Below are 24784 nucleotides of genomic sequence, written 5' to 3'. Positions count from 1 at the left end.
TGAGCCACTGTTTTGATATTTGTTGTGTAACACATGGTGCTCACATTGAATACATAAAAATTTGAAATTTTCTCTATCTGGGAACTTTGGAATTGTGTTTAGGTGTTTTGTAGTTTGGAAACAATAAATGTTTGAAATCTGTTCCTTCTTTCTGAATAGCCCTGTACATTCAAGTATTTGTTCTGTATTTTTATTATTTGTATGAAGTACTCTTATGGCAGTCTGTGGCAGACAGAGTTTCACAGAAGAAAACCCTGTCATGGCAGGTGATGTATGAAGCTACCAACACCACGCGAGGTGCCAAAGAGGATCTCAGAAGTACTCCATTCCTACATAGAACGAGGCTGGCTGAACTAATTAACAACACAAACTAAGAAGAAAAAAAAATATTTTATGTGAAACCTTTTAGTTAGTATGAGCTTAGCTACTGCTCAAACCAGACTTTTGTAGTCATATATGAAATACATTCACCAGTGGTTTAGGGGTAGCATCTTTAATAATCAAAACATCCTTGGTCCCAGGTTCGAACCCAGCTCCTGCTTAAATTTTGAATAAAATCATCAATAATGGCAGCTGAAGACTTCCAGCATAAGAAGTCACCCTCTCTCTGTGAACTACCTTGTCAAAGAAGGGAGAGGAGCAGACAGAGGTTCATGGCACAGTCTTGCCCTTGGGGTGGGAAACGGCTCCTAAAAGGTGGAAGAATCAGCAATGACCAATAGCTTGAGGATACAGAAGGCAATGGAAACTACTACATTACAGACACATAATGTGTATCCACAAGACATCTGACCCATAATTGAAAAGTTTCATGACAATCTCTCCATTGACAAAAGATTCCAGAGTAGTTCCCCATTTGAATCTCCAGGAGGAGCTGGCAAGGGGGAGTTCACTATGAGAAAAAGATAGATTAACCAATGACAGGACAAAATTCTACAAGTCAGAGCTTGGAATGTCAGAAGTTTGAAATAGTAGGAAAGCTAGAAAATCTGAAAAGGGAAATGCGAAGGCTCAATCTAGATGTAGTGGGGATAACTGAAGTTAATTGGAAATAAGATAATGATTTCTGGTCAGATGAATATCAAATATCAACAGCAGCAGAAAATGCTATAATGGGAATAGAATTCATTATGAGTAGCAAAGTAGGACAGAGAGTGAGCTACTGTGAACAGTTCAGTGTTAGGATTGTTCTCATCAGATTCAACAGCAAACCAGTGCTGACAATGATAGTTCAGTTGTATAGTATGTGATCAAAAGTATCCATACACCCCCAAAACATACTTTTTCATATTAGGGGCACTGTGCTGCCACCTACTACAAGACATTCCTTATCAGTGACCTCAGGAGTCGTTAGACATCGTGAGAGCAGAATGGGGCGCTCCGCGGAACTCATGGACTTCGAACATGGTCATGTGATTGGGTGTCACTTGTGTAATACATCTGTACACGAGACTTCCACACTCCTAAACATCCCTAGCTCCGGTGTTTCCGATGTTATAGTGAAATGGAAACGTGAAGGGACATGTACAGCACAAAAGCATACAGGCCGACCGCATCTGTTGACAGAGAGAGACCGCCGACAGCTGAAGAGGGTCACAATGCGTAATAGGCACACATCTATCCAGACCATCACACAGGAATTCGAAATTGCATCAGGATCCACTGCAAGTATTATGACAGTTAGGTGGGAGGTGAGAAAATATAGATTTCATGGCCAAGCGGTTGCTCATAAGCCACACATCATGCCGGTAAATGCCAAAAAATGCCTTGCTTGGTGTAAGGAGTGTAAACATTGGATGATTGAACAGCAGAAAAATGTGTGGCGTGACGAATCATGGTACACAATGTGGTGATCCGATGTCAGGGTGTGGGTATAGTGAATGCCCAGTGAACGTCATCTGCCAGCATGTGTAGTGCCAACAGTAAAATTCGGAGGCGGTGGTGTTATGGTCTGGTTGGTGTAGCCTATCCCCAATGTTATTCAATCTGTACACTTGAGCGAGCAGTAAAGGAAACCAAAGAAAAAATTGGAGCAGTAATTAAAGTTTAGGGAGAAGAAATAAAACTTTTGAGATTTTCTGATGACACTGTAGATCTATTAGACACAGTAGAGGACTCGGAAGAGCAGATTAATGGAAGGGACAGTGTCTTGAAAGGAGTCTATAAGATGCACAAGAACAAGTAAGATAAGGATAATGGAATACAGAAGTGAAACATGGGCAACAGTCAGCTGAGACAAGAAGAGAAAGAAAGCTTTTGAAACATGGTGCCACAGAACAATGCTGAAGATTAACGGGTAGATCAAATAACAAAAAGTGAGGTACTTAATCAAACTGAATCAGAACTTGACTGAAAAAATGGACTGGTTGTTAGGACACATCCTGAGGCATCAAGGAATAGTCAATTTAGTAACGAAAAGAAGTATGGGTGGGTGGGGGAGCACTGGAGAGGGAGGTATGAATACAAGAGTTGCATCAAACTATTCTCAAACTGAAGACCCCAACAACATCATATGATATTGCTTTGAGCGTAGCTAATGTGTCTCAGAACAGAGTTGGCAGACTGGCAAAATAAAGTGCGGCCAAACAGGCAAAAAATTACAGGATTGGTCAGACAACATCTACTGATGACTAGTACACTTTTTGTGGACATTTTATGAACTAAGTAAATTTGTGGAAAATATTAGCTGCTGCTGTTGTGGTCTTCAATACAAAGACTTATTTGTGCAAGCTTTTTCATCTCTTTGCAACTACTGTAATCTACATTCATTTGAACTTGCTTAGTACAGCCTTGGTCTCCCCCTACAGTATTTACCCCCCACACTGCCTTCCTTTACCAAACCAACGATTCCTTCAATACCACATAATGTGTCGCATCAACTGCTCTCTTCTTTTAGTCAAGCTCTGCCATTAATTTCTTTTTTCCTGTCATTTCAGTCAGTAACTACTCATAGTTTCCGGCATGTACACAAAATTTAGATACAGACAAGAGCGTCTGAAACTGAAACACAGTGAGAGTGTCAAAAAATCAAAGGCAGGGCAATGTTAGAAATTAAATCAAAAGGAACATTCATTTGAGGAAACTATAAAATTATGAGACATAATGGCTTGACAGTGTTACCCTTAGGAGCTAAAATATTGGTAGTGCTGATAGGAACATATTTTTATATGTGACGCTATCTTAGTTTACGGAATTTTCATGGTATGAGTTAAAACAGATGGACAGATCACTCAGTCCCAAGATGAGAGGGACCTACTTGTTTTTGGACCTTCCCCAACCTATTTCTTTCTGATCCTGAGCAAGGAATTTGATCTGTGACCAAGAAAAGTTATAATTAGATAACATTTCACACATTCCTTAGCACACTAAAGGTCATACACAAAGAACAAACAAGTGACACAGTTCTTACTTTTTCTTAAGCGCATTTATTATTACATTCAGTGGATTCAGTGGCCACTTAGATACTTGCTGTCGATAGCCTTCATGGTAGGCCTCAAAGGTGGAAATGTTATTCTGGAAAAATGTTTTGCTCTCTTCACTCTTTGAATTGTATAATTGTTCATTTATGTACCTGAAAAAAAAAAAAAAGACAAACAATCAACACGCATCACTTCATACAAACATCACATTTTAACAAAACAGTGCAATGACAAATAAAGTGTGCCTTTGATAACACATGCCACTGTCCCAAAATTGTCTACATTCTGTGTGTACCATTTATATGATAAAAGAACTCTTTGCAAATAAGAAAATATGCATACACTATATCTGTTATATCCATTTTGAGTCAACAGTCTTCTGACTGGTTTAATGTGACCCACCACAAATCAGAGTACCCGACGTCCTCAATTTGTTGGATTTATTCCTATCTCTGTCTTCCCCTGCAATTTATTATCCTCTTCAGCTCCTTCTAGTACCATGGAAGTTATTTCCTGATGGCTTAATACATTTTTTTAGCATTCTGTCCTGTCATCATGTCAGTGTTTTCCATATGTTCTTTTCTTTGCCAATTCTGTGGAGAATTTCCTCATTCCTGATCCCATCAGTCACCTAATTTTCAATATTTTTCTACATCTTCAACATCTCAAACACTATGATTTTTCTTTTCCAGTGTTCCCACAATCCATTGCTCACTACCATAAACTGCTGTGCTCTAACATTACTACCGTATTTACTCGAATCTAAGCCATACTTTTTTCCAGTTTTTGTAATCCAAAAAACCGCCTGCGGCTTAGAATCGAGTGCAAAGTAAGCGGAAGTTCTGAAATATGTTGGTAGGTGCCGCCACAACTAACTTCTGCCGTCGAATATATGTAGCGCTACACAGGCATGCTTTGCAGGCACAAAGATAAATACTGGCGCCAAAACCTCTGCATTAGTAAATAAATTAAAAAAAAAAAAAGGCGGAAGACGAGCCTTTTTCTCCGCCCCGAATTTCGACCACTGCATTTTCATACATTATCCAACGAAGTAAATACAAATTCCGTATTGTTCATCTTCGAATGTAGCAGCTTTTCAATGTACTACGAAAGTCCGACTGGCAAGACTGTTTGCGATGTTTGTCAGTATGGCCAATTCTACGATCTGAATTTTTTCCTACCTGTGAGAAGAGATGGTTGCTAATGGGAACTTTTGTGAATCACATGCAGTATTGTCTTCACCATAAGAATAATACGAATATAAACATTTTGCCATGTATTCTTTAGTGTTTGCTCCTATCTCATTTAAATTCTGTCTGGCTAATAAACTACGAAACTAGAGTGAGACAACAGCAAACGCGGAAGTATACACATATCATATCATGTTTATATTCGTATTATTCTTATGCCTAATAGGGATACAGTCAGAAATGAAGCACGGCAATTGACTAGATTTTTGAATCTAAGATGACTCTAATTTCTGTGCAGAAAGTAATGTACTAAAGAGTCGTCTGCAAAGATTTTCAAACGGAGAAAAATTTTCACTAAACTCTCGTTCAGAACATATTCTATCATACGCAGTTTATTACTTGGTTCTTGTTGATCATTAACAAAGAAAGCAGCAGGGTAAATAACAACAAATAGCAGTCTCTTGCCATTGTTTCGCTACTGAGACAATTCCTCTCTCTCTTTTTTTTTTCTTTAATTGTAAGCGGCGGTAGCACGCACAAAAGCAAACCATGCCGCGAGCGGCGACAGTTCGTAAACATTCATTATCAGAATGCGACAAACAATGCATGACACAGTACAGTAATGCATTTTCAGCTCAGATTGACGTAAACACCTATAACAAAGAGAACAGCACTTATCAGATCAAAGAAAAATAAGCTATCAATTCAAACCAGACGAAGCACGTGAAAAACGAAGGGTACCCGTATAAATACGGACGGAGCGCCTGACGCATAGCAATGGTTACCTGGTAAAGCTTAACTGCTAAGCTTACGTCTCAAACCAAACTACTGTAGCTGTATCGTCATTCATTCGACCTAAATTGTGTCTCATATTACAATGGACCAACTTTGTTTCGCCTTGGAGGTGCGGCCTAAAACTTCTCTCCCCTTGAATTTTGAGTCTCAAATTTCAGGTGCGGCTTAGATTCGGGAAATTTTTTTTTCCTTAATTTCGAGTCTCATTTTTCAGGTGCGGCTTAGATTCGAGTGTGGCTTAAATTCGAGTAAATACAGTATGTCTAATATGGTGCAGGAAACATGATGGCATTCAAAACTGCTTCCAGTCATCTCAGAATGGACAAATTCAGGTCCTGTATGGTTTTCTTGCTGCAAAATATTGGAAAGGTCAGGTAACAATAAAGGAGGTAAAAGCAATTATGCACACTTCTCTGCAAAGCAGACCACAAAGGCTCAATAATATCATGATCTGGTGACTGTGGAGGCCAGAGGAGATGCAACAATTCATCCCTGTGATCATAAAACCAGCCATGGATGATGCAAGCTATGTGAACAGAGGCCTGTTGTCTTAGAACACAGCCTCAGCATCAGGGAACAAACACTGAACCATGGGATGGATCTGATAACTAAAAGTGGTTGTACAGCCTTTGGGAGTAATGTCATCTTGCAGAGTAACAATGGGGGCCATAGAATACCATGATATGGTATCATCAAACTGCAGCCGTTTCACTCTTTGTGCATAAATTCACCAGAATTTTGGGACAGTGAGTAACAAGACTCATCCAACCAATTGGCTTTCTTCCATTGCTCCACAGTCCAGGTTTTATGGCTTCAGAACTATTTTCATGTTATGGGAATTTGCATCGCAGATGAGTGTTTTGGAATTCCATCTCATCCTCAATTGTCTGCTTGTGCAGCTCCCCTCATGCTGACAGGCACGACATTCGGTTCAGCAATTACTTTTACAGCTATTGCCTCCTTATTTTTTCCAGTCCTCTTCAGTGACCATCTTTCCCAATCAGTCGACACATTTTTTTGTTTGTGACTTAGCAGATAATGTTTTTTCGCTTTACCTGTATGCGGTATAAATCTTCAATACGGTGCCTCTAAATTACCAAATGCATCGGCTCCCTTGGTTATGGATGCACCCACTATACAAGCCCCAACAATTTGCTGACTTTCAAATTCACTTGGCTCTGAAATAATACATTCACATTTACATGACTGACACTTGCAACATACTGAGAGTATTGCACAGGTGTCGCTCGTGATCAAATAAAACTGCGTAAACAGCAGGCTTTGCTAGCTTTTGCATTTATGTTCAAGCATACAATTTTTGCAGTGTTTCCACATTTTTGTCCAACTGCTGTATATTCTCAGAAATTTCTTCCACAAAATATAGCTTGTTTTAACTAGTAGACTTCTTTCGGCCAGGAATACCTTCTTTGTCTGTGCTAGTTTGCTTTTTATGTCCTCCTCACTTCAACTGCCATGTTTTCCTTTGTTTACAAGATATCAGAATTCTTTCAGTTCATCTAGTTTGTGGTCATCAGTTTTGATATTAAATTTATCACAAATCTCTTTTCTGATACTCTTCATTGCTTTCATCTTTCTCTGGTTTACTCTCAATACATAATTCTGTACTCATTCAACTGTTTATTCCACTCAAAAGGTCCTATAATTTTTCTCCACTTCCCCTGAGGATAACAATATCATTAACAAATCTTATCACTGGTATCCATTCACCCTGAATTTTAATCCCACTCTTGAGCCTTTCTTTTATTTTCATCACCGCTTCTTCTGTGTATAGACTTCTTGGTTACCCAGGCCTGCCAACCCAAAGTTTGGTACAGATTTATTGATGACATTTTCATGATCTGGACTCACAGTGAAGAACAACTCCAGAATTTCCTCTCCAACCTCAACTCCTTTGGTTCCATCAGATTCACCTGGTCCTACTCTAAATCCCATGCCACTTTCCTTGACATTGACCTCCACCTGTCCAATGGCCAGCTTCACACGTCCGTCCACATCAAACCCACCAACAAGCAACAGTACCTCCATTATGACAGCTGCCACCCATTCCACATCAAACGGTCCCTTCCCTACAGCCTAGGTCTTCGTGGCAAACGAATCTGCTCCAGTCCGGAATCCTTGAACCATTACACCAACAACCTGAAAACAGCTTTCGCATCCCGTAACTACCCTCCCGACCTGGTACAGAAGCAAATAACCAGAGCCACTTCCTCATCTCCTCAAACCCGGAACCTTCCACAGAAGAACCCCAAAAGTGCCCCACTTGTGACAGGATACTTTCCGGGACTGGATCAGATTCTGAATGTGGCTCTCCAGCAGGGATACGACTTCCTCAAATCCTGCCCTGAAATGAGATCCATCCTTCATGAAATCCTCCCCACTCCACCAAGAGTGTCTTTCCGCCGTCCACCTAACCTTCGTAACCTCTTAGTTCATCCCTATGAAATCCCCAAACCACCTTCCCTACCCTCTGGCTCCTACCCCTGTAACCGCCCCCCGGTGTAAAACCTGTCCCATGCACCCTCCCACCACCACCTATTCCAGTCCTGTAACCCGGAAGGTGTACACGATCAAAGGCGGAGCCACGTGTGAAAGCACCCACGTGATTTACCAACTGACCTGCCTACACTGTGAAGCATTCTATGTGGGAATGACCAGCAACAAACTGTCCATTCGCATGAATGGACACAGGCAGACAGTGTTTGTTGGCAATGAGGATCACCCTGTGGCTAAACATGCCTTGGTGCACGGCCAGCACATCTTGGCACAGTGTTACACTGTCCGGGTTATCTGGATACTTCCCACTAACACCAACCTGTCAGAACTCCGGAGATGGGAACTTGCCCTTCAGCATATCCTCTCTTCTCGCTATCCGCCAGGCCTCAATCTCCGCTAATTTCTTATTTCAATTTGCCGCCGCTCATACCTCACCTGTCTTTCAACATCATCTTTGCCTCTGTACTTCCGCCCCGACTGACACCTCTGCCCAAACTCTTTGCCTTTACAAATGTCTGCTTGCGTCTGTGTATATGCGGATGGATATGTGTGTGTGTGTGTGTGTGTGTGTGTGTGTGTGTGTGCGCGCGCGAGTGTATACCTGTCCTTTTTCCCCCCTAAGGTAAGTCTTTCCGCTCCCGGGATTGGAATGACTCCTTACCCTCTCCCTTAAAACCCATATCCTTTTGTCTTTCCCTCTTTCCTGATGAGGCAACCGTTGGTTGCGAAAGCTAGAATTTTGTGTGTATGTTTGTGTGTCTATCGACCTGCCAGCGCTTTTGTTTGGTAAGTCTCATCATCTTTCTTTATATATATATATATATATATATATATATATATATATATATATATAAAAAATAGAGGGAAACATTCCACGTGGGAAAAATATATCTAAAAAGAAAGATGATGAGACTTACCAAACAAAAGGTCTGGCAGGTCGATAGACACACAAACAAACACAAACATACACACAAAATTCTAGCTTTCGCAACCAACGGTTGCCTCGTCAGGAAAGAGGGAAGGAGAGGGAAAGACAAAAGGATTTGGGTTTTAAGGGAGAGGGTAAGGAGTCATTCCAATCCCGGGAGCGGAAAGACTTGCCTTAGGGGGAAAAAAGGACAGGTATACACACACACACACACACACACACACACACACACCTGTCCTTTTTTCCCCCTAAGGCAAGTCTTTCCGCTCCCGGGATTGGAATGACTCCTTACCCTCTCCCTTAAAACCCAAATCCTTTTGTCTTTCCCTCTCCTTCCCTCTTTCCTGACGAGGCAACCGTTGGTTGCGAAAGCTAGAATTTTGTGTGTATGTTTGTGTGTCTATCGACCTGCCAGCGCTTTTGTTTGGTAAGTCTCATCATCTTTCTTTATATATATATATATATATATATATATATATATATATATATATATATATATATATATATTACTGTTGTTTCTTGTTAACAATATCAGCTTATTCCAAAGAATAAGCAGCTTTCACTCAGTTAATACTCGGCAGAAATCCATCCTGCATTTGGATCGGATTTCCTTAACTCTTTTGTCGAAAGGTGTGCAATATACTGCTGCATCCATTTTCAGTAAGCTATCACAAGAATTCAAAAATCTTAGCAGTAATCCAGTCACTTTCAAATCAAAACTGAATAGTTTCCTCATGGGTCACTCCTTCTGTTCTGTTGATGAGTTCGTTGAAAAATTAAGCTGATAATTATGTTATATTGTTGACGCGTCTACTTAAACCTATGGCTTGATGACTTTTTTTGGATTCATAAACATTTTTATTTTATCTCTTATGACTTTTATGTTTTAATTTCATGTACTGACCTTGCAGATTTGCTCCTCAGTTTGGTCCTACGGAACTTGACGTGTAAATAAATAAATAAAATATAAACATGCCTCCACCATCAGTGTTCAACTTATCGCTGTGATATACATTCCAGTTAGTTTAGAGTTTCATTGTTATTGAGACTTGGTTTCAGCCATCTTTCTGTTCCTAGTTCTATGTGAGCACTATTATCATACATAAGCGAAACTAGTTCCAGGAACTTTCCATTGATGCTCCTTTAGTTAGCTAATGCTGTTCTGTATTCAGAACAGTCAGGCTTAAGCTACCAGAGACTGGCCCTGTGTGTATGTGTGTGTGTGTGTGTGTGTGTGTGTGTGTGTGTGTGTGTGTGTGTGTATTTTTGATGAAGGCCGTATTGGCCAAAAAGCTCATTTTATGACAGTCTTTTTGTTGTACCTAACTGCAATTCAACATCTCCATTATACGGTAAGTAGTAGCTATTCTTTTCATAATATTAATAATGTATTAACATTTTCTTTTTTTGACCTATGTTGTATGCTACCATTTCTGGACACAGAAGCATCTTATTGGATCTGTGGAGCATGTCCTCTATCCTAAAAAAAACCACATGTTGATGACACACATATTCCACTACCTTAGTAGCTGTTTTCTGAATGCAGTGCATGCCTGACCCTTAGAATCATCTGACAATGAGTCTCTGGTTTAAGCCTTCCAATCAACCCCATGAACCATGGACCTTGCCGTTGGTGGGGTGGCTTGTGTGCCTCAGTGTTACAGCTAGCCATACCGTAGGTGCAACAGCAATGCAGGGGTATCCGTTGAGAGGTCAGACAAATGTGTGATTCCTGAAGAGGGGCAGCAGCCTTTAAAGTAGTGGCAGGGGAACAGTCTGGATGATTGACTGATCTGGCCTTGCTGTTGTGGTCTTCAGTCCTGAGACTGGTTTGATGCAGCTCTCCATGCTACCCTCTCCTGTGCAAGTTTCTTCATCTCCCAGTACCTACTGCAACCTACATCCTTCTGAATCTGCTTAGTGTATTCATCTCTTGGTCTCCCTCTACGATTTTTACCCTCCATGCTGCCCTCCAATGCTAAATATTTGTGATTCCTTGATGCCTCAGAACATGTCCTACTAATTGGTCCCTTCTTCTCGTCAAGTTGTGCCACAAACTCCTCTTCTCCCCAATTCTATTCAATACCTCCTCATTAGTTATGTGATCTACCCATCTAATCTTCAGCTTTCTTCTGTAGCACCACATTTCGAAAGCTTCTATTCTCTCCCTGTCCAAACTATTTATCGTCCATGTTTCACTTCCATACATGGCTACACTCCATAAAAATACTTTCAGAAACGACTTCCTGACACTTAAATCCATACTCGATGTTAAAAAATTTCTCTTCTTCAGAAACGCTTTCCTTGCTATTGCCAGTCTACATTTTATATCTTCTCTTAGAAACACACTTTTTCTTGGGTAAAAATACATTTTTTCAGCTCTGTCAGAGCTGTAAAACTTAACAATCCTTTGAATGGTAAAGGTTTTATACACTGGCATAGAACATCCCAGCACTTTAGGAAATGAAAATCAGCAGAAAACAACACATTTTGCGAAAATGTTTGATGTGTGGCAACATGTACATTGCATACTTTTGTATTACAAAAGGATAAATATATACAGCACTGAAGCCTTCAAAGCACTGAAATCGAGATTGCACTTTGGGATGCACTTTTGTCAACCAATCATGGCTGAGTCTCTGTTGATCCATCATGAACATGGGACATGATGACTGCAATCAAGTCTTCAAATGATGCACTTGGGATACAGTTTTGAATTCATGACATCCAGGAATATATGGCACAGTATGAAAATATAGTTTATTTTTGAGAGATGCATATGGGGCCTGAAGATGGTGTAATGAAATGCCGAAACTGGTAGTCAACACAAAATAAAACAATCTCAAATATGTGGCTGTTGGTAAATTTCACTGATAATTATGGCCCATGTCACGTGATCTCATCAGCCAATGACAGCAGATATACGGAGCATAGGACACGTGATGTACTCAGCCAATAGCAATACCACTGTTAACTAATGCAAACACACAAATAGAAAAGTTAATGATTTAAATTAATATATATACAGTAAAGCTACAAGAAAAGCTAAGCTTTTATTATGCATAATATTGGCCTTTTTCCGTGCATGTTACCTTTAAGACATATCAGATACAAATGACCCAGTACACTTTTAAATAATGGCATAAATGGCCTGTGTCCTGGGCTTGAAACTTTTCAAAGGAGCTGTTCCTTAAAGTGATAAATTTCGAATGAGAGTCAAATGCACTACGATTTAAGAAACGCATCGCACATTCTGACGCACAACATAAATCATCTAGTGTAAAATGAAATTTACTTTGAAAATAACGCTTCTCAAACCACCACTCACAATATTTTCCTGTCATCTATTGGAAATATAAATAATAGAGACATAAAGCTCATCAAATACAGTTTGATGTAACAAAGTATTGCATAGTCTTTGTCCTAAGCCTTAGGCACATTTTGCTTGTATGTGGACTGCGTTTTGTTGTTGTAAATGGCACATTTTCTTTGAAACTTGAGTTTTCTTTTGATGTTATTCTCCTGTTTATGTTTTATTGCTGCAGTATTATTCTGCAGTAGTGGGCTAAAGTTAAATCCTTTGTTGTAGTATCAGTTCTTACCAGTCAAAATCATAAAAATCTAAGTGAAAGCCAAAACAAAATAAAATCAACAGAATTCTAAATAATACCTTGGTTTTTCCCACATGAAAAAATTCCCATGCTTTTAACGTATTTCATGTTTGTCCCAGGGTATACATACCCTGATCAAACATGGTCATCAGATGATTTTCACAAGCCCCTGTTTCACCAGCAGCAGTGGTGGTGGTGGAAAATTTGAGGGGAAATATGGAGAATATCTGCGTAAATTTCCGGGTCATGTTATAATTTTAGGTGGAGATTTCATCTTACTAGTTATAGATTGAGAGACTCAAGTGATCTGAATGGGTAACAGGTACAGGGAATCATGTGAAATTGTTCTAAACGTCTTATCTGAAAATTACCCTGAGCAGTTAATCAGAGAACTGACTCTTGAAGTTAATATCTTAGACCTGTTGGCAACAAACAGACTTGACCTTTTCGAATGGTACAATGAGGAATCAGTGATCATAAGGCCATTACAGCATCACCAAATATACTGTAATGAGGAATACAAAGAAATATAGGGAGATCCCTTTGTTTAACAAGAGTGGCAAGAAGTAGATTTCAGATTACCTGAGTGGGCAGAATATTAAAATTTCATCTACAACATCTGTTAAGTTTTCCAGAATCTCTTGAGTAGCAATGAACAAAGTTCATGAGCACTGAACAATACGCTTTAGACAGCAAAGTGGTGAAAAAGCCTCACTGTGATTACACATCCATGTTAGAGAGCTGCTACAGAAGTAAAAAGACCTTCACTGCAGATTTAAATGTAGCCAAAGCCTCAAGGGCAAACAAAAACTAAATGAGGCAAAAAATACCATAAGGAGGGCCATGTATGAAGCAGTCAACAAGTTCTGAAGTAAAATTATTCCTACTGATATGACAGAAACCCCTAATAAATTTTTGTCTTATGTCAAATCAGTAAATGGATTGAAGCCATCTGTCAAGACACACTGTGACCATAATGGCACTGAAACAGAGGATCATGTGAAAAATGCTGGAATACTGAACGTCTTTTTCCAAAACTGTTTCACAGATGAAGATTTCACTGCTGTTCTTCCTTCATCATCACACAAATGACAAAATGACAGATATCAAAATAAGTGACCAAGAGACAGAAAAGCAACTGAAATCGTTCAACAGAAGAAAGGCCACTGGACCTGATGGGATTCAGTTTCATGAAGAGTAGGTGAAAGAACTTGCCCCTCTTCAAGCAGCAATGCACTGCAGGTCTCTGAAGGAGAGAAGTATTCCTAATGACTGGAAAAAAGCACAGGTTATTCCTGTTTTCAAGGTGGGTCTTTGAAAAGATGCATCAAACTACAGGCTTATATCTCTGATATCAGCCTGTTGTAGAATTTCGGAACACGTTTTATGCTCCCATATTATGGCATTTCTAGACAGTAAAAATTTCCTCTGTAGGAATCAATTAGTATTTCAAAAACAATGAGCAAGAGAAGCCCAGATCACTCTGTTGATCCATGAGATCTAGAAAGCAGCAGATAAAGATGCCCACGTAGATGCTGTGTTCCTTGACTTCTGGAAGGCGTTCAATACAATTATGCACTGCCACCTGACAACAAAATATGAGTGTGTGAAATCAGACAAAACAGTACAACTGGAGTGAAGGGTTCCTACGAAACAGAACACAGCATGTCATTCTCAATAGAGAGTAGTCATCAGTCATAAAAATAATTTCACGTGTGCCCTAAGGAAGTGTTATCATAGAACACTTCTCATATTACAATACATGTCAATGACCTAGCAGATAATTTCAGATGTTTCATGAGGCTTTTCACACATGATGCTGTTGTATATAGTGGAGTCAGAGAACAGCAAAATTGTAGTGAAATGCTGGAAAACCTGTAGGGAGTGGCAATTGATCCTCAAAATAAAAATTGTAACATAATGTGAATACAAACACTGAAAGACCCCTTATTGTATGATTACATAACGGCATAACAATCACTGGAAGCAGCTACTGCCACAAAAATATAGGAGTATGCATATGGGGCAATCTGAAGTGGAACAACTGCATAAAATTAATCATGGATAAGACAGATGCAAGACAGATTCGTTTGAAGGATCCTCAAGAAATGGAGTCCATCAGCAAAGAAAGTAGCTTAGAAAACACCTGTTCAGCCAATATTTGAATATTGCTCATCAGTCTGGTATCTAAACCAAATACGACTGACAGAGGAAATACAGAAAATCCAGATAAGAGCAGCATGTTTTGTTACAGATTTATTTATAAGCACGAAAGCATCACGGAGGTTCTCAGCCAATTCCAGGGGCAGACACTGTGAAAGAGGTGTTCTGCGTCACAGTATGGTCTACTGTTAATTAGGGAGATTTAAATCCACAGAAGCTTGCCAGCAGTCTGAACCATTCACAACGAACAGGAAAGGGGGTAGTAACATTGTTATATAAAGTACCCTCTACAACACACCGTATTTTAGATGGACATGTGCACACTAATTCATTTCATTACAATTTCCTTCCACGATTTTAAGTATTCTGAAGGTATGTTATTTATTTCTTCTGCCACATTTCAACACATTTTTTACATCACTCTGTTAAACTCTGACTAATACTTAATCCTCTATATCATCCATGTTGATTCTCATTTCTACTTCTATCACATAATCAGACAAGTCCTCACTCTTGTAGAGCCCTTCAGTATCCTCTTTCCACTTAACTACTTTCTCTATATTTATCAGTGAAATTCCCATTGCATTCTTAATGCCTATGCCCTTGATTTTTATTTTATCAATGGTTGTTTTCAACTTTTCTGTATGCTGTGTTAATGATTCTGCTGACTATTTATTTTTGATTTTTCAAATTTTTCCTGAAGCCACTTCACCCTGGCTTCAATGAACATCCAGCTTACTTCTTTCCTGCCTTACTCTGAACATTATTATGCCTCATTCTTTTATAAATGAAATGAAGAATTTGCTTTGTTGCCCAAGGTTTCTTTGCAGTTACCTTCCTTGTAGCTATGTTTGGTTGTCCAGCTTCTTTGATTACCTTTTTTTGGAGATGCCCATTCTTCTTCAACTGAACTTCCTACTGTGGTATTGCTTATCACGGTACCTACAGCCAAAGAGAATGTCAAAAGCATTGCATTCCTCAATACTTCAGTAGTCCAGTTCTTTCCACATCTGTCCAGAAGAATCATTCTCTTAAACTTCAGTCTACTCTTTATTATTACTAAATTGTGATCTGAGTAAATATCTGCTCCTAGATACACCTAATAATCCAATATCCGATTTATGAATCTCTATCTGACCATTAGGTAAACCAGTGAACTCTTCTTTTGTCTCCGGGCCTTTTCCAAGCATACCTTCCCTTTTCCAAGCATAGCTCCTCCTCTTGTGATTTTTTGAACAGTGTATTCACTACTGGTAAATGAAATGTTTACAGTAACTCACTCCCTGTCCTACCTACCTATTCATAATAAATACTACTGCTGTTATACCAAGGGGCCGATGACCGTAGCAGTCTGGTCCCTTAAATCCCACAAACCAACCAACTATTATACCACTTTCTGCTGCTGTAGATATTTCCCTATATTCCTCTGATTAGAAACACTTACCTTCTTTCCCTTTCACTTCAATGACTCCCAGTATCTACAATGAACATTTCCACTTCCCATAGACATGCTGTGTGTGTCAACAGAACATGTTGCCTGCAGTTGAAAATGTGTCATGATCATCTCTCCACTGGCAGAAAATTACAGATTAGTCCCCCATTTGCATCTCAAGGAGAGGAAAGCCAAGTAGAATGTAACCATGAGAAAAAGATAAAAGTCTACAAGTCAGAGCATCAAGTGTTAGAAGATTGAATGTGGTAGGGAAGAACATTCTGGACAATTCGTGCAAATGATTTGGCCACCCAGATTGCCCAACATGAAAATGGAAACAAAACAATACCATGAAAACTTGCGTGCATGTATAAGCAGTACTGATGATCAAAGTTTTAGGCCTAATATATCAGATGTGCCCGGTGAATTACTGATAACCTCAGTAAGCCAAAATTCTGTACATAAATATAAATGGAAGTCTGTAACATATACTAAAAGGAAAGGCAGTGGCTCATGTGAACAAAGAAATGAAAATGAATTTCTATTGAGAGGCAATTCATTAGTGAAAAATGTTGCTGTTCCAGGATGCAAAATTGAATGGAATTAGAATACAACAGCTAAACAACCATCTAAAAATATATGGAGAACCCAAAACAATACACTGCAGAAAACGAACTTAAGCGTAACTATAGTGGTGTGTTAATACACGTTGGGACAACTTCATCAAAAATTAGCAGTGAAGAAGAAATCACCCATGACACGAGAAACTTGATTCGTTTAGCTACAAGTGTCTATCCACGATCCCAGCTCATAATCAGTGGAATAAAAAGAAGGTCTGTAAGTGATAAATATGTCTGCAAAATAAACTGTGCCATAGAGGAACAGTGTGATAGACTTAGAGCAGTGTTCATAGATCCAAATAAATTCCTAAATGAAAACTGCCTAGGAAAGGATGGACTGCACTTAAATAGACTGAGGTCTCTAACATTAATCAGAATGTTTACAGATGTCTGCTAAATAATAAAAAACAGGGAAACTAAAACAGCTTGATGGAGGTGAAAATGTGGATAAACCAGCAAAAAAATACAAAAATAAGTATCATCTAAAAACTGAGGGACCGCGGAATATATACCTTAAAATTGGTTTTTTTAAACATCCAAGGTTTGAACAAGGAATTGGTATTGACTTTTCATCAAAGAATACATCTGACTTATTGTGTTTAAGTGAACATTGTGCCATTGAAGATGAAATTTCAGTTTATAAGTTCTAAAATTATAGTATATCACACAGTTACTACAGAAGTGTTCACAAGAGAGATGGTGCAGCAATTTATGTTGGCACATCAATTGATTGCACCCTTGGTAACTTAGATCTAAATTATTTAGGTGAAGAACAGATTTTGAAGCCACTGGTATAGTCATAAGTAGTATGAAGCTAATAGTAGTTTCATTGTACAGGTCTCCCAATGGCATTAGCAGTGTATTCTTTGAAAAATTGGACATCCTTTTATATGCACTCACTGAAAAAATATTTACCAACAAAGACATTATAATAGGTGATGATCTTAATTCTGATTTTGACATGTCAACTGACAGGTAGAGTGATAGTGATTTGAAAAATCTACAGTGTGTTAACTATAAACCTACTAGGGAACAAGTGTGCTTAGACAATATATTTGTTAATTTTAAATGCACCCAATCCCAATGTGATGTAACAATGTTTATCTTTTATGACCACATATACAGACCAATATATATATATATATATATATATATATATATATATATATATATATATATATATATATATATATATATATATATATATATATATATATATATATATGGTCTGTATATGTGTGGATGGATATGTGTGTGTGTGTGTGCGAGTATATACCCGTCCTTTTTTCCCCCTAAGGTAAGTCTTTCCGCTCCCGGGACTGGAATGACTCCTTACCCTCTCCCTTAAAACCCACATCCTTTCGTCTTTCCCTCTCCTTCCCTCTTTCCTGATGAGGCAACAGTTTGTTGCGAAAGCTTGAATTTTGTGTGTATGTTTGTGTTCGTTTGTGTGTCTGTCGACCTGCCAGCACTTTCATTTGGTAAGTCACATCATCTTTGTTTTTAAGTATATATATATATATATATATATATATATATATATACCAAGTGTTAACTCAAAAAAAAATCTACATGAAGTGAAATGTAGAAATAATATTCATGGTCACAACACAAGGAAGAGGGATGAAATAGTGAAGGAAGCAGAGGATCAAGTATGTAAAAAGGTGAGGGCTAGTAGAAATCCTTGAGTAACAGAAGATATATTGAATTTAATTGATAAAAGGCGAAAATACAAAAATGCAGTAAATGAAGCAGGCACAAAGGAATACAAACGTCTAAAAAATGAGATTGACATGAAGCACAAAATGGCTAAGCAGGGATGGCTACAGGACCAACGTAAAGATGTAGAGGTATATCTCACTAGGGGTAAGATAAATACTGCCTACAGGAAAATTAAAGAGACTTTTGGAGAAAAGAGAACCATTTGTATGAATGCAGACGCGATCGAACCACGGTATTGACAGTCTATGCATGGTTGAACTACAGACAACACGAGCTGTGTTGTCTAACCTTTAGCATTCTTCTGCAGCACCACATTTCGAAAGCTTCTATTCTCTTCTTGTCCAAACTATTTATCGTCCATGTTTCACTTCCATACATGGCTACACTCCATACAAATACTTTCAGAAACGACTTCCTGAGACTTAAATCTATAATCGATGTTAAGAAATTTCTCTTCTTCAGAAACGGTTTCCTTGCCATTGCCAGTCTACATTTTATATCCTCTCTACTTCGACCATCATCAGTTATTTTGCTCCCCAAATAGCAAAACTCCTTTACTACTTTAAGTGTCTCATTTCCTAATCTAATTCCCTCAGAATCACCTGACTTAATTTGACTACATTCCATTATCCTCGTTTTGCTTTTGTTGATTTTCATCTTATATCCTCCTTTCAAGACACTGTCCATTCCGTTCAACTGCTCTTCCAAGTCCTTTGCTGTCTCTGACAGAATTAAAATGTCATCAGTGAACCTCAAAGTTTTTATTTCTTCTCCATGGATTTTAATTCCTACTCCAAATTTTTATTTTGTTTCCTTTACTGCTTGCTCAATATACAGATCGAATAACATCGGGGAGAGGCTATAACCCTGTCTCACTTCCTTCCCTTTCATGTCCCTCGACTCTTACAACTGCCATCTGGTTTCTGTACAAATTGTAAATAGCCTTTCGCTCCCTGTATTTTACCCATGCCACCTCTAGAATTTGAAAGAGAGTATTCCAGTCAACATTGTCAAAAGCTTTCTCTAAGTCTACAAATGCTAGAAACGTAGGTTTGCCTTTCCTTAATCTTTCTTCTAAGGTAAGTCGTAAAGTCAGTATTGCCTCACATGTTCCAACATTTCTACGGAATCCAAACTGATCTTCTCCGAGGTCGGCTTCTACCAGTTTTTCCATTATTATCATTAGGCCTTTACAACAATAGACAATGTTTTTTAAATGAATATGTTATATGTATAAAAAAATTGTCTATTGCTGTAAAGGCCTAATGATGATAAAATTATCTTATCTTATCTCAATGAACAGTTATGGGACATAATCAAGAGGTCAGTCACTGTTTATCTCCATGACACATTTAAAAGATTTGAACGTCCATCATCAGATGGAGTTACTTTTGTTAGTATGACGTGTGTGTGTTTTATGATTATCTGGAGCAACTTATGGCACTGTCTCCAGTGGTCACAGGTTCCTTTCACTGTCTTAACATATCACATGTGTACTGTATACATGACAGTATACAGGTGATGTGTTACAACAGTGAAAGAAACCTGTGAGCATGGGAGACAGTGCCATAAATTCCTCCAAAAAATCATAACTCAACACAAGCACACACATCATACTAACAAATATAAATACACCTGATGATGGAAGTTTAAACCTTTGAAACACATTGCAGAGATAAGTAAACAGTGACTGGTAACAGTAAACTTGTTGTTTCATTTAATTATTTAAAGTAAATAACAGTCTAATTTAAAATGTTTGCATTTAAAGAGGTCAGTCTGTGCACAAAATCCTGCACCAGCAACACTTTTGCAATTACGGATGGTTACAGAGGCACCATGGCTCAACATTTCTGCAGGAGATATCTAATGACTTGTTGAGTTCATGGCATGTCGAGTTGCTGCATGACGCCAGATAAATGGAGGTCCAACACGATATTAGGAGGTATCCCATGACTTTTTTCACTTCAGTGTCTTTGCTTTTGCATCCTCATGCACTTTATCATTGCCTTTAAGGACATTTTGCACCCCATATGCAAGAGGTTGCCCTGAAACTTTGCCCACTCCTCTGGCCTCTTTGACGAGGCTGCTGGCTGATCAATGCTGACACCTTATACAAGAATTCTTTGGCCAACATTGCTGATGATTTCATTCAAAGTTTAAGCAGCATCTGGGTTCAAGCCCAAGGCCCAAGACATTTTGATTCCTAGTCACACTACCCCTAGATCAGGGGTAGAGGTCTCCATTACATCTACTAAATATGAAAGAGACACTGCAATACATGCAGCCACCTAATATCATGGATGTTAACTAGCATCAGGAAAATGAACACTGTAGCTGAATAACTACTAGTGGAAATCTGGAGAGTACTACATTACATAACTGAATTAAAGCTATATGTACCCATCTATATTGCATAATTTGTTTCTTATAAGGGAAACTCCCCATCGGACCCCCCCCCCCCTTTCCACCTCGCCCCCCTCACCTCAGATTTAGTGGTAAGATAGCCCAGTGGATAGTCCATCAAAAACCGAACACAGATCAAGCATGAAAACAGGAAGGAGGTATACTAAACTATGAAAAACAAAGCAAAATAGTAAAAGTGAATGGTCCAAGCACTAGATGTGCAACATCAAGCAAATTTGAATAGCAACAGTGTCACGGTTGTGTGATCATGGTGTTAGACTGTGAAGGGATGGATCCATGTTCAAAATTTGTGTCTGTGTTGTCGTGTAACATCCATTTGTAACAGGGAGGTGTAAGGAAGGGACCTCCAGATGTACATACACCCTATTTGTTCTAGCCAAATACCATATTTTACGACTCATGCATTCATTTTGGAAGTTTTGGTCTTGAATTCCTTTGTTGTAACGCAGTTCAATCCATTTATTTGCTGTTTTCATTTCTGCGAAAGGTCTATGTGGCATCTCACCTGCTCTCACTATTCACTGCATTTACTTGCAATAGTAATATATTCTTACCACACGAGTCGTATTCCATAACCAACGCGAAGTATGGATCTGCCAAACCTACAGAAGGAGAACAGATATGTCTATGACTGGAGTGGAAGTTCATAATTTTGAGAGTAAAAAAAAGGGGGGGGGGGTTTATGAGGGAGGTTTGAACACTGATTTGCCACTTCACAGTCCAGCACCACATGAACATGGCTCCATGATTCTTGCAGTTCACTAGATGTTGCTCATCTTGAGCTTGGACCATTCACTGTTTCTATTTTGCTTCTTTTTTCACAGTTCAGTACACCTTCTTTCTGTTTTCATGTTTCATCTGTGTTCAGATTTTGATGGGCTATCCACTGGCCCATTTTATGGCTAACTTTGAGGGAGGTATGATGGAGAGTTGTTAGAAAATTTTACATAGGTACTAATGCTTGAAGCCTAGCAAAATTCCAATGAGAGTCTTGTTTTAAAGTTAGATGGTAGATAAGTCGTTTTCTAGCTGACAGAATTTTGGACACCTTAGAAAAATAGGACAAGAAAGAAAGAGAAAATGCTACGGATAACAGGGAAGAACAAATTAACTGGTTTGAATCAGATGAGGAAGAAGATGAAGATAAGGCTTACACCTTTGATAATGATGCCAGTCTGAAGGCTAAAGTTTCGATGGAGGAAGTAAAGTCAGTTTTGCAAGGTTTTGAGGTGGAGGTGTTGTTGGATGAAGGGGGTTGCAATAATAATGAGGTCAGGAAACCTATTAGCTGTACTGACTTGCCACAACCTGTAAAAGCAGATGACGATATTATACATCGAAATAATGTGCAGGGTTGCAGTGGTAGAGGGTAGTGTAGCTGACATGCAGCAAATGGAAGTATATGAACTCTTCAAGTTGGTTGGTTGGTTTAAAAGAGGGGAGGGAGGGATGAAACTGCTAGGTCATCAGTCCCTCATTCTGAAAAAAATAATTCCACAAGGGTGGGAGTAAAATAATTGAGACATACAAAACACAGTTGGAAGAAAGGAGAAAACCACAAGAATGACAGAAGGGCAACAAACACTAAATGGACAAAATCAGACAAGAAAACGACAGAGAGATGCAAGAAACATGTAGAGGAGATCAAAACAGGAGAGCAGATTACCATGGCTGGTTGACCATGAGAATAAAAAGGAGAAGCCAGCCACTCTGCAACACATTAAAACCTCCACCCTAAAAGCACTAGGGTGGAGGATACAGAGGCACAAAGGACAAGCGCTAAAACTTAGATCAACTGATAAAACACACCCTCACAAATAAAACGCAAAACTAAAGCTGCTGTTGAGCTATTGTCGCCCAATACCGAAGGTAGGGTGGTGTGAAAGTTAAAAGTCCGCCGCAGAGTGGCTTAAAGTGGGCAGTCCAACAAGAGGTGGATAACCGTCATTTGTGAGCCACAGTGACACTGAGGTGGGTCCCCACAATGGAGGAGGTAACCATGCATTAGCCACGTATGGCCAATGCAGAGCTGGCAGTGGGCAACTGATTCCCTGTGAGAGGATTGCATGGAAGACTTACTTGATGACACACAGTTTGTTGTGCATTCTATTCCCAAAGCTGAAAAACCCTGTGGCATAAGACAGAATGCAGGTCAGTTTCGGAGATGCCCATCTGCAGAAACGGTTTCCGCATAGCCTGTTGGCAAGTTCGTTGCCTGGGATTCCGACGGGACCGTTCCAGTGCATAGATGGACTCCTAAATGGACACTGCCAACGGATGGCGGGGGTAGCACTGATTGATAGCTGGTAGGCTGCTCAAGGAGTCAGTGCATAGGAGAAATGACTCACAAGGGCATGAGCAGATGTGCTCAAGAGCACGAGATATGGCCATGAGCTCTGCAGTGAAAACACTGCAGCCATCTGGCAAAGAGTGCTGTTCAATATGTCCTCCATTAACATATGCAAAGCCTATGTGACCATCAGCCATTGAGCCATCGGTGTAAACTACTTCGTGGTCCCGGTACTTGTTGAGATTCGAGAAGAAGTGATAGTGGAGAGCCACAGGGTTAATGGAGTCCTTAGGGCCATCCGAAAGTTCCAAAAGAACCTGTGGCCTAGTGTACACCATGGAGTATGTGAATGGACATCGAGGAGAGGTGGTAATAGGAAGGACTCCAGTTCAGACAGAAGGGACCAGACACGAACCGCAATTGTAAGCCCTGACCTGGGCCGCCGATGCGGGAGATGAACTGCCATAGTTGGGAAAAGGAGACCATAATTCGGATGCACAGAAGAACTACAGATGTGTGAAATGTAACTGGTGAGCAGCTGTGCATACCTAATGTTCAATGGAGGGACTCCGGCCTCCACCAGGACATTGGTCACCAGACTCATTCTAAAAGCTCATGTCGCTAGGCAAATGCCACAGTGGTGCACTGGGTCAAGTAAACACACAGCTGAGGGCGCCACTGAACCATAAACCAGACTCCCATAGTCAAGGCGGGATTGAACAAGGGCTCTGTAGAGCTCTCAGGCAGCGGAGGTCATTGAGGTATTGCCAGCACTTCAGTTTAAGCTGATGAAGTTCAGGTAGCAAAGTCAATCAGGCATCAAAAACCAGTCATAAGAATCGATATGTCCCCACGACGGTGAGTGGATCGTCATTAAGGTAAAGTTCTGGTTCTGGATGAATGATGCGACGCCGACAGAAATGCATGACATACGACTTTGCGGCTGAAAACTGGAAGCCGTATGCTAGAGTCCATGACTATGCCTTGTGAATGGCTTTCTGAAGGCATTGCTCAGCAACACCAGTACTGGAGGAGCAGTATGAAATGCAGAAGTCATCTGCATGCAGAGAAAGTGAGACCAAAAGGCTGCTAGACCGTTAATAGCCACTAAAAATATAGACACATTCAAAATGGAGCCCCTTAGAATGCCATTCTCCTGAATACGGGAGGAACTATGGGAGGCAACGACTTGGACATGGAAAGTACGGAACAACAGGAAGTTTTGGATAAAAATCAGGAGTGGGCCCCAGAGACTCCACTCATACAATGAGGTAAGGATATGATGTCACCAGGTCGTGTCGTATGCTTTACGTAAGTCAGAAAAGATGGCAACCAGATGTTGGTGTCTGAAAAAGGTTGTTCGGATGGCAGACTCAAGGGACACAAGATTATCAGTGGTAGAGTGACCCTGGCAGAAGTCGCCCTGATGTGGAGCCAGTAGGCCACGTGACTCCAGGACCCAACCCAACCACCAACAAATCATACATTCCAGCAGCTTACAAAGAAAGTTCGTGAGGCTGGTAGCTATCCACATCCAGTGGATTTTGACCGGGTTTGAGAACCGGAATGATGGTGCTCTCCCATTGTGATGGAAAGATGGCATTGCAGCAGATCCGGTTGAAGATGACGACAAGATATCACTTGTAGTCAGACGAAAGTTTGACTGTGGATCCGAT

The 24784-nt window shown here is 39.7% G+C and overlaps 1 protein-coding gene across 3 annotated transcripts in view; it reads right to left on the bottom strand.

Moving 5' to 3' along the window:
• The window catches only part of LOC126095235 (ribosomal RNA-processing protein 8), an 84882-nt gene that overhangs the window by 21051 nt on the left and 39047 nt on the right, over window positions 1-24784 (bottom strand). For all 3 annotated transcript variants that reach the window (XM_049909984.1, XM_049909983.1, XM_049909985.1), the window contains exon 3: window positions 3410-3571. In XM_049909984.1, coding sequence (XP_049765941.1) covers window positions 3410-3571 — 162 coding nt within the window. The remainder of the gene's footprint in view (window positions 1-3409; window positions 3572-24784) is intronic.

Source organism: Schistocerca cancellata, chromosome 8 (genome assembly GCF_023864275.1).
Source record: "Schistocerca cancellata isolate TAMUIC-IGC-003103 chromosome 8, iqSchCanc2.1, whole genome shotgun sequence".
NCBI classification, from domain to species: Eukaryota; Metazoa; Arthropoda; class Insecta; order Orthoptera; family Acrididae; genus Schistocerca; species Schistocerca cancellata.
The sequence above is the reverse complement of the archived record's forward strand: the minus strand, read 5'-3'. Positions and strand labels throughout refer to the sequence as shown.